At 48.0% G+C, this 10,790-nt stretch overlaps 1 protein-coding gene across 1 annotated transcript; it reads left to right on the forward strand.

Moving 5' to 3' along the window:
• The first annotated feature begins 354 nt into the window (after positions 1–354).
• ALAS1 (5'-aminolevulinate synthase 1) lies at positions 355–7,566 on the forward strand. Its single transcript, XM_069027726.1, has 10 exons — positions 355–642; positions 1,407–1,613; positions 2,600–2,755; positions 2,835–3,057; positions 3,507–3,691; positions 4,261–4,440; positions 4,609–4,773; positions 5,864–6,132; positions 6,579–6,741; positions 7,286–7,566. The coding sequence occupies exons 1-10, from the start codon at positions 444–446 to the stop codon at positions 7,444–7,446; spliced, it is 1,908 nt and encodes a 635-aa protein (XP_068883827.1). The 5' UTR covers positions 355–443; the 3' UTR covers positions 7,447–7,566.
• Positions 7,567–10,790: the final 3,224 nt, after the last annotated feature.

Consider the following 10,790-nt stretch of genomic DNA (forward strand, 5'->3'; position numbering starts at 1 on the left):
CCAAGCCCCCTCCGTGCCCTCGCAGCACCGTGGGAGCAGCTCAGCCGCCCCCACACCCTCACAGCGCCTCCATTCCCCCAAGCCGTCCACACCCACTCCAGCCCCTCACGACCCCCGGGACTTTCTCCCTGTCCTCGGAACTGCTCCAGTCCCTCACGACCCCCAGGGTTCTCTCCCTGTCCTCGGAACTCCTCTAGCCCCTCACGACCCCCGGAGGTCTCTCCATACCCTCAGGACGCCTCCAGCCCCTCACACCACCCCTCCACAGCCCAGAGCCGCTGGGTGCCGGCTCCCGGTCCCTCCCCGCGCCTGCGCAGCCCCACCGCGCCTGCGCCGCGCCCCCGGGACTATAAAGGCGGCAGTGCGGGAGCACATCCCGGTGTCGCCTCCCCGTCGCCGGTGTCACTTTGCCGTCACCTCCGGTGTCCCGTCCGGCAGCGAGGATGGAGGCGGTGGTGCGGCGCTGCCCGTTCCTGGCCCGTGTGTCCCAGGCGTTCCTGCAGAAGGCCGGGCCGTCGCTGCTGCTGTACGCCCAGCACTGCCCTCGCATGATGGAGGCGGCCCCGCCGGCCGCCCGCGCCCTCGCCACGTCCGCCGCCCGCGGGCAGCAGGCGGAGGAGGAGACCCCCGCGGGCCGCCGCGGTGAGTACGGCCGGGGGAGCGAGCCGAGGGTCACACACGGCCCCCCTGAAGGGGAAAAGAATAGCACAGACATGGGATGTCACAGGAGGAAACTTCTGGAATAGGCAGCGCTGAGGCAGGGGTTGCTTAATCCTTGAAATGTCCGCGGTAATTAAATTTGTGACCGTGGCACGAATCAGGGACCGGCCTGTTGGGGCGTCCAGCGGCGAGCCCCGGGTGGGGATCCGGGATCCTGGATCTTGGAGCGGTGTTTCTCGTGGTGCAGTGGCCCTTCACGCCACTCGGGAACATTCCTTGGGAATTGTTCCCCAGGCACTCAGGGGAAGGAGCTGAGGCTTGCAGCAGAGGAAGCTGCATGGCTGAAAAATGTCTGAACTCCTCGAAAAAAAAAAAAAATCACAAGATCACAATTAGGTTAGAAAAGATCTCTGAGGTCAAGTCCAACCTATGACTGAACACCACCATGTCAAATAAACCATGGCAGTTAGTGCCACATCCAGTCCTTTCTTAAATATTCCCTTGGGAGTGAAAGAGAGATATTTTTACCCCTCAAAGGGTACAGTGCTAGATCTAGCATCTTAAATCACGTCTCCCTTGGGTGTTACTGAGATTTTGTGCTTGTATAAATAAAATGTGACTACTCAGTTAAATAGTTCTGAATGGATCATGCTAAATTAATTGCAAAAGTAGTGGATTGAAGAGTTTAAGTCAGTGTATTAAAATGATGAAGCTGAAATGTTTTCGCATCACTGTCCCCATTTCAGAGGCCAAAAATGTCAAAGAGGTGGCCCAGCAGAATGCAGATGGAACTCAGCCTCCTGTTGGCCACCCACCTGCCAGCACTAGCCAGAGCACAGCTACCAAATGCCCATTCCTGGCAGCTCAGATGAATCACAAGAACAGCAACGTTTTCTGCAAAGCCAGCCTGGAACTTCAGGAGGATGTGCAGGAAATGCAGGCGGACAGGAAAGGTATGTTCTGTGTGCACTGAGGTGGTGATTCCTCCTGAGAGCTTCTGGTGCCTGACTTGGCTCTGGAGTGTGCCAGGCCTGACATGCTCAGGGCCTGCACCACTGAAATGATGCAGCTGGGATTATGGGAGACTGCAGGGAAAAGCTGCTGGAGAATGTAGGTGTTAATGACATACCTGTGACATTATGCAGGGTTTCCCTGGGTGATCTTGAAGTGGGAATACCATGAGCTGTATTTTGATGTGCTGGCTGGCTCTAGATGTGTGAGTCAAGCTGTTACACTTGCACCCAAGCAGATGCTTAGATCTGAAGAGAGCTTTGCCAGCGTGCTGGTTTAGACAAAGGTTTTATACCCAAAGATGGAGAAAAGTGTCGAGGCACCAGGCAAGTACCAGCACAAATCCAAGCTTGAAAGCAGGCAAATGGTTTTGGGGTGGGTTTTTTGTGTTTATGGAACTAAAGGGTGTTGGCTGGCTTGCAGTGGTAGTGCGGAAGGGCTGTCCTTCAAAGGAAGGAACTTTTCAGCAGTATCAGTAAAGCCCTGCTGCCTGTCTCAAGAGGCTTATTTTACTTTTCTGTTTGCCTTCTGTGGCATAGTTTTTAAAAAAATAAACCTGTGCTAACAGAACAAAAAGGAAGCAGCTGACTAGAACTCTGCCTTCAATTAGGTGTGTACCAGTCCTTTCAGATAAATGCTGTAGCTGTATAGTGTGGTTCTCTGAGTCATTATGAACCAAATGTGTTGTAAGGAAATTGCCTGTTTTATTGTGATTGATTAGCAAGGCTAATCCTTCTGTCTTGTCCAATGCAAATTTGTAAGCAAATAAAACAGTTGATCCTAGCAGGATCAACATGGGGTTTTGGGCATGTCCTTCCTAAAGATTGAAGTGTTGGTTTAACTTAAAATGTTTGCTCTCCTGAATTCAACTTACTTCACGTTGTTTTAAACCAAACAAACTCACTGGAATTTATTACAATGTCTGTAGGTACAGAATTTGCCAAAATACCAGCTACTTCCACAGTGAGAAAGATTGAGACTGAGGGACAAGAGCAGAGTGAGCTGCTCAAGAAGTTTAAGGATATTATGCTGAAGCAAAGACCGGAAAGTGTCTCTCATCTGCTTCAGGATAACTTGCCAAAATGTAAGAATGTCTGGCAAAACCCCCCCAGGCCTGGTCTGTCGTGATTATTTCCTGTGTGCTGAAGTCTGTCTCCTTTCAGCTGTATCCACCTTCCAGTATGATCAGTTCTTTGAGAAAAAGATAGATGAGAAGAAGAAGGATCACACCTACCGAGTGTTCAAGACCGTGAACCGGAAGGCGCAGATCTTCCCCATGGCAGACGACTACACTGATTCCCTGATCACCAAGAAGGAGGTGTCTGTCTGGTGCAGCAATGACTACCTGGGCATGAGCCGGCACCCTCGTGTCTGTGGAGCAGTTATGTGAGTAGTGCCATGCTCTTAAGAGGTGTTTTCAAGCTGTATTTTGTGGGAAGGCTTCTGAAGAATCCATTTCTGTGCTGTGGTACATAAGTTGCTTCTGATGTGATTCTTGGTGTGCAGTTAAGATTACACTCATCTCTTGAGCTGGGGTGGGTCACTTAGTGTTGAGATCCAGGGCTGCACCGTATGCATTGGTCACTGATTGTGCTCCTTGGATCTTCCTTAGAAGCCCCCAGATGTTACCAGATAAACTGGATGTTATATTGCAGCTGTACTTGGTCACTGATTTCTGACCTCACTGGACTCCTGAGTGTGCAGGTGGCTCAAAGATCCAACAGCTGCTTTTTGCTGACTGTTCTTTTTTAGAACAGTCCTGATTATGTACTAGAATGTTTTCAGCAATGATCCTTTATTCTTCTATGCTAATGCCTCTCTTGGGCCCTCTTTAGGGAAACACTGAAACAACATGGTGCTGGAGCAGGAGGCACAAGAAACATATCAGGAACAAGTAAATTTCATGTCGACTTGGAAAAAGAACTAGCTGATCTCCATGGAAAAGATGCAGCACTGTTGTTCTCATCTTGCTTTGTAGCCAATGACTCCACTCTCTTCACTCTAGCTAAAATGCTGCCAGGTGAGATCTCAAACTGCCCCTCTGTTGCCACAAAAACACAGCCTTGCCCCAGTCTGTTGGGAGTATGTTTTGCAAATAGCTGTCCAAAGTGAGGATTCATCCTAATCCATCAGCAGAGTATGGTTAGATACTTTTAATATCATATTCAAGTTATGTTCAACACAAATCACAGTATCAGCCTACTGAGATTGAGATCTATGAGCCAGGAACTGCTGGAGGAATTACACAAGCAGAGTCTTCTGTTCTTGCATTTAAACTCTACCTGGAAATGAGACAGTGACTCTTCACTGTCCTCCCCCTGGAGGGGGTGAACTTCTCTCTCGTTTCAGAAGTTAGGGGAGTTAGATAACTATTTTCTCAACCTCTCATTTGTGTTAGTTTGAACACCTAAAATAAACCTTAAATACTATTCTTGCTTCATGATCTGTAACTTGCTCTTCTGATCAAGAGCAAGCATTGCTTTCAAGAACAAGCTACCCTTGTTTCCTGAACTCTTCCCATACATAATGCAATGCTAGGAATCAGTTAATGCTTTCTATACTTAAACTGAAACTGGGCTGTTTCCTCAGGTTGTGAGATCTACTCTGATTCTGGAAACCATGCCTCCATGATCCAGGGGATCCGTAACAGCAGGGTGCCAAAACACATATTTCGCCATAATGATGTCAACCATCTTCGAGAGCTATTGAAAAAGTCCGATCCATCCACCCCTAAAATTGTTGCATTTGAAACTGTTCACTCAATGGATGGTAAGTGGACATCAAAGCCTCCTCTCTGCTTCTAGTGCAGTTAGTCCTCAAATCATCTGTTTTAGGTCTCAATGTGTACAGTGCTATAAGGGTTGTTACGGGGTACTTCTGGGGTTTATCCAGTCATGCAGAAAATCCTAAACTGCCAGTCACTGCTTTGGTTCCTAGGTGCTGTTTGTCCTCTGGAAGAGCTGTGTGACGTGGCCCATGAGCACGGGGCCATCACTTTTGTGGATGAAGTGCATGCTGTGGGGCTGTATGGAGCCCGAGGAGGTGGGATAGGAGACCGGGATGGGATCATGCACAAGATGGACATCATCTCTGGAACGCTTGGTATGCACAGCCTGGCACTTCTGCAGGAGCTGAGGCAGCAAAGCTGCTGAGCAGCCAAATTAAATGGGTTAGCTCAAAAGCAGTCTAGTCAAATGAACTTGTTAAGGGCTGCTGGGGCCTAGGATTTTTCAAAAAGCCCAAGGGATTTAAGTGTGCCCCACAGTTTGAAAAGCTTCTGTTAAGCTACTTACACTGCCTTACAAATAGTTAAGGTAGCTTTGTTTGGGCTCTTTCTTTAAGCAAGCTAGCAAAAAGTCCTCCAGTAGCATGTTATACAACTCAAGAAGAAATTCAGGTGAGAATGCTAGTAGAGCAGTTCTCTATATTTAGTAGTACTTAGTTCCTTTATGTGAAATGGAGTGCTCCTAATCTAGAAACCTGAGATGGGGAGTTATGTAAAGAGATTTGGCAAGTACTGAAGCAACTGCTATTATCTGAGTAGAATGCAGGCTCAGGGGTAAGTTTACTGCTGCAAATTGGAAGGCTGTTTAAACAGCTTTCAAAACATAAATAAAACTTACTAAGAAAGTTCATGCCTTTGGAACTTAAAGTCTTGGGTTACAGCCTAATAGGAGCAGAAGCATTCACCAGACACCCTAGTTCTGTCTGTGGCTATGTTCTGCACTCTGAACATTTGGAAAGGAGGGCTGGTATCAACTGCACAATTACACTAACAGCCTTCTGTGCTCCTTAGGAGCATGGGCTATTTCTAGCATCTCTGAAACAGATTATTTTAAATCTGCTGAGAGACTTAGTGTTGATCACTTGGGGTCACTATTGAAGTCCCTGCTTGATGATTGGGCTTGTAAGGTCTTCCCCAAAATCAAAACTTGAGTATTTGAGAGAGGCATAAACTGTGCTTGCTGTGCAGTAACTAGATCCATGTTACCAAGATTGGCTTAAAAACAAAGGTGTCCCATGTGCTGAGTAAATACAAGATTATGGGGGGGGGGGGGCTGGAACATGCCATGACCACATTAAGTGTGCAGTCAAAATAACCCATTCCTCCAAGTGAAAAGCCCCAATACTTCAAGCCATTCCAATAGGTGGAAAGAACAAGCCCAGTTACCTTTTTCTTTTTTTCCTTCAGGCAAAGCATTTGGCTGTGTGGGAGGCTACATCTCCAGCACCAGTTCTCTGATTGACACGGTTCGCTCGTACGCCGCCGGGTTCATTTTCACCACGTCCCTGCCCCCCATGCTGCTGGCGGGGGCCCTGGAGTCCGTGCGGACGCTGAAGAGCGCCGAGGGGCAGCTGCTGAGGCGCCAGCACCAGCGCAACGTCAAGCTCATGAGGCAGATGCTGATGGACGCGGGGCTGCCCGTGGTGCACTGCCCCAGCCACATCATTCCCATAAGGGTGAGCGCTTAGGGTGCTGTTAGCACAGGGCTGTGGTGCTCATTTTGCTGTCCATGAGCACGTTGCACCATCAGGTATTAGTTACTGCCTGCACAAAGTTCAGACTCATCCTGTTGTTCAGCAGTGATGTGCCCGGAGTCTGGCTGAAGCCTGGTGTAAATATAGAGGGAGAAAGTGTATGAAACCCACAGTCTAACAGTGTACAGAGAATAAGGAAACTGCTGACAAGCTAGTAAAAAGATTTGGGGTATAAACAGCTACCTGCCTAGGCTGCAGCAGTGATCTTGTGCCCAGAGTGCTCTGCAATGCATATTTTTAACCTTTCTTTCTGACATACATGTTACTTACCAGCCCCATTGGATTCCTATGGCTTGCTGAGTTGGGCTGACAGTTTTACCAACTCTCATCTTTTGGTTGATCTTGTAACTTAAGATTTTGAACTTCAGGTTGCAGATGCTGCTAAGAATACAGAGATCTGTGACAAGCTGATGAGCCAGCACAGCATCTATGTCCAAGCCATCAACTACCCAACGGTTCCCCGGGGAGAGGAGCTGCTCCGAATCGCCCCTACACCTCACCACACCCCTCAGATGATGAGTTATTTTATTGGTGAGTGGACTCCTGCATCGGTGCAGTGAACATACTGCCTGTCTGTGCACTCTTTGTACTAGAGATGAGACTGGGAAGCACTTAAGTTTTAGATGTCATGAGCTGGACAGTGTCTTTCCACTGCTGCAGCACATCCTGCACGCTTCCCTGCTTGGAATGTGACAGGTGAAGGCCAGTGCACTGTGACGTGGAACAGAGGGTGCAAGGCCAGTGCAGACTTAAACCCAGCCAGGGCTCTGCTCATGCATTGTCCAAACCAATGTTACGTGGATCCCAAAGAACTCTGCTGTCCTCACTGAGCTGTTAACTTACCTTAAACATGGATCTGTCCAGGGAAGGTAGATCCTTCTTGATCCCATCAGGAGAGGTGATAGGAGGATAGCTGAGACTTAGTTGCAGCCATTGTTTCAAGAGGTAGATTGTGTCAGAGTGAAATCCTATTATCCTTGCTCACTTGTTAGGAGAATAAATATGCTGACACTTCTCCTGCTTCTCTAAAGCAATCCAGTCTTAAGCTTTGATCTTCATAAACTTTTCTTAACAGAAAAACTCCTGGCTACATGGAAGGATGTTGGTCTGGAGCTGAAACCACACTCCTCAGCCGAATGCAACTTCTGTAGACGACCCCTGCATTTTGAAGTGATGAGCGAACGAGAACGAGCCTACTTCAGTGGCATGAGCAAACTAGTATCTGTCAGTGCATGAGAGTAACAGTGTTAGTTGTTGTCTAGCTCTAGTATCCAGTCAGTAGCATTTTTTAATTGCTCAAGTATTTTAATTGTAGCTGAAACACTATGCTCTGAAAATAAATTTCTGGAGCCATGATGCCCAGTTGTGTTTGTGTGCTTCTCTGTGTCCCATCCATAACTGGAACTGAAGTGGCAGGGGCTGGGAGGGCATTTGCTGGAATAAAACTGCTCTACACTTTAATGTCCTTCAGCTGAACTACTGCCTGTCCAATGACTATACCCAAAGAACTTCTGTAGTGCTTCCTGCATGGGGTTTATTTATTATGAAAAGAGAAAATAGCTTCTGTGGGGCATCTCCCTGAACGCCTTTGAAAACATGCACATGTAGTACTACATGCCCACTAAAACTTAAGCCCCTTAAAAACGCTGTATAAGCAGCTTGCCTCCATGTTGTGGGAGGCAGGCATTTAAATGAGTTCTGCTCGATGTTCCTCCTTTGTAGTTTTGTGCACAAGCATTCATTCCCCTTCTGGCATTTGCTACTCCCAGGGAGAAGGTGCTAATGGGGGGTTAATTAAGTGGAATTTTCTGACTACCTGACAGAAAAGCAAGGTGGTGGTGTGGCAGGGCTGGAAAAGGAAGGAGTGTTCACCACTCCAGGTGGTCAATGCAGGTTGGCTCTGGCTGCCTCTGTCTCTGTAGGTCTGCATGAGCTGCTGTTCAGTGCACTCAGACCTAGACTGGTATAAAAACTGTCAGCAAGCAATTCAATAGTTCGGGTCTCTGAGAAGTCATTGTAGGAGAGCATCACTACTCCCTTTGCAGCCCTTCTGAAACCTTAGGCCTGTTAACACCCAATTGCCATCTTATTTCATGCTTTGGTGAAAATAGCAAAGGCCAGCTTTGAACAGGGGGAGGTTATTCTGTGGGTAAGCACATGGACTCGGAGGTCAGTATTGGTGTGAAGTCAAGCAGAGCACTGAGCTGCTCCTTGCATGTGCAGGCAAGTCCAAGAATGGCTCCAGTGGCTTCCACAAGCCCCTGAACAGCCACTCTGTCCCAGGGACTCTTGTTTTCTGGCTGTAAGGAGCCACCCTGGCACTTCCCCCTGCTGTCACACTCACATGTGTGCTGTGAGGCTCCCTCCCACTAGGGATCCATTATAATATCACAAATAGCCACATGTTGTGGAGATAGAATCCCAAATTAAAGCAAAATCATCAGCTCCATCAGCTGGAAGTCACCAGTTGCTTAAGCATTTACTGAAGCACCCTGCTATTCTCAGAAGAGTTCTTATAAAACATTTGGCTTCCCAAGCAGTCAAGCTACTTTTAAAAAGCCCTTGTCCAGCCCACCAAGGGGCTGCTGCTGCCTCTGCCACGTGCAGGTGTTCTGGAGAAGGGAGGATGTGACCCACCTGTCCTTGCCATGAACAATTTGTGGCCCAAGACTCAATGAATATGCATCTGTCACAGAGCTCTTCTCATTATCTTTTAGGTTATATTACTACATTAAACTGGAGACATGAAGTAAAAAGCCACAGCTCCTCCATCAGCCTCTCCCTAGGACCTTGTCCCCAGCACCACAACGTGCCAACAATGTCATGGCACACTGGGGCAACAATCAGTAAACAGCTGTAAGCAATCAGTGTGTGGGGGAGATAACACAACATGTTGACTCACATATGGCCATGTTCTGACGGTACCAGGTCACTTGCATTTCTATTTTTTTTTTCACTGAAAACTTTCAGAATCGGCCCAGTCCATGTTACAAACCAGTTAATAAACCCAGTTTTTCTTCCTAGTTTTTATAACAGCAACTCAACACTTCGTACTACCAAGAAGAAATAAGACATAGAAAGGTACCAGTTATCAGAAATCTCCAAAGTTCCTCCTCCAAATCAATCACAGGAGAGAACCAAACCCCAGGATTCAAACCTGGCAACCTCTGAAATGACAGGAACACGAATAACCTCAGCACGTGGCAGTCAGTACCTCCACACCTCTTAACTTCAGCTGTGACAAATCACCTTTAGCAGTGGTGTTGGCAAGCAAGAATGTGAAAGGAGAACCAGGGCACAGCAAGGGGCCAGCAGATGTCCATCACTTAACTGCAAAAGAAAGATTACTCCAATGGCACATTGAAAGGATAAATTCTCCTCAATGAAAAAGACAAAGAAATAAAAAATAAACACATATTGTTTCCCAGCAAATAAAAATTGAATGGGGTGTTGCATAACTAGGGATACATTATGTAAACTTTAGTTTGGTTCCTGGAAAAAAATAATAGAGGAAGTAATCAGTAAAATATGTTTAAAGCCAGACAATGGCAGTGACAGAGTGAGGAAGCAAGAATTCAGCCATAAAGCCATGGCTAACATTTGTCTGGGGCAAAATAATTCATCTAGTTAAACGTTGCATAGTCCTAAACTCATACCCTCCTCCATTTCCCAACCTATTTACACAACGGAGAAACCCCAGGTTGCTACAGGAGCAGCAAAACCATTCCAAGTGCAAGCAGGAGCACGTGTTCCCCATTGCTGGGAGGAGGCTGCAGCAGAGTCCTCTTCCCACCACGGCCAGGGGCATTATTAACACCACCAAATTCACCACTCTGGTGTCCCATTTTGCACCCATTTATTTTGGGACACATCCCTTGCACTGCACCCCGGCCTGCTGCCAGCAGCTGGTATGGGGGGATGTGTGTGTGGGCTCACCCTAAACCACTGTTGTTAGGGCACACACTGGCTCAAGGCACCAAAAGCCTAATGCAAGGCAGCCCCGGGCCCAGAGCTGCTAGCATAGCACCAGCACGGCTGGACTTCTGGTTATTTAGGATGTTCTGTGCCCCAGCCACCCTCCAGCTTGATCCCAAACCCTCATCATCCCCAGGTTAAGTTAAGCACCCTCCTCTCCACCCAGACCCCCAGTCTTCCACAGTCCCAAGGGGGCTGATCCCAGACATCCTTACCCCCACAGGTAAATAGCCTTACACTGCCTGCTACTCCTACCTGCTTCCTGCCATTCCCCAAGGGTTGTGGGCAGGGCACGGAGCTCTTGAGAGGACAAGGGCTCATCTCCCTTTCCCACAGACACCTGAGGTTTCACAGCCCAGGTGCCAACATTCAGCTTACAACCAGGTGTAACTCTTTTGCAGCCCCTCTGCTTCAGCTCTCACTGGAGTGGAAGCCAAAGGAGTTAGCTCCTCTGAGATTTTGACCTTTCCCACCTGGGAACCCCATAAGGAAAACCATCATGGTCCTATCATTTACCCTGCAGCTCGTTTGCTGTGGAGTCCATGAACCTTTGTCTGTGAATCTTAAAAAACCTGAGCACTCGGGCTGGCTGTGTGGGTGTTCAG

The sequence above is a fragment of the Aphelocoma coerulescens genome, chromosome 12, assembly GCF_041296385.1.
Source record: "Aphelocoma coerulescens isolate FSJ_1873_10779 chromosome 12, UR_Acoe_1.0, whole genome shotgun sequence".
Lineage (NCBI taxonomy): Eukaryota > Metazoa > Chordata > Aves > Passeriformes > Corvidae > Aphelocoma > Aphelocoma coerulescens.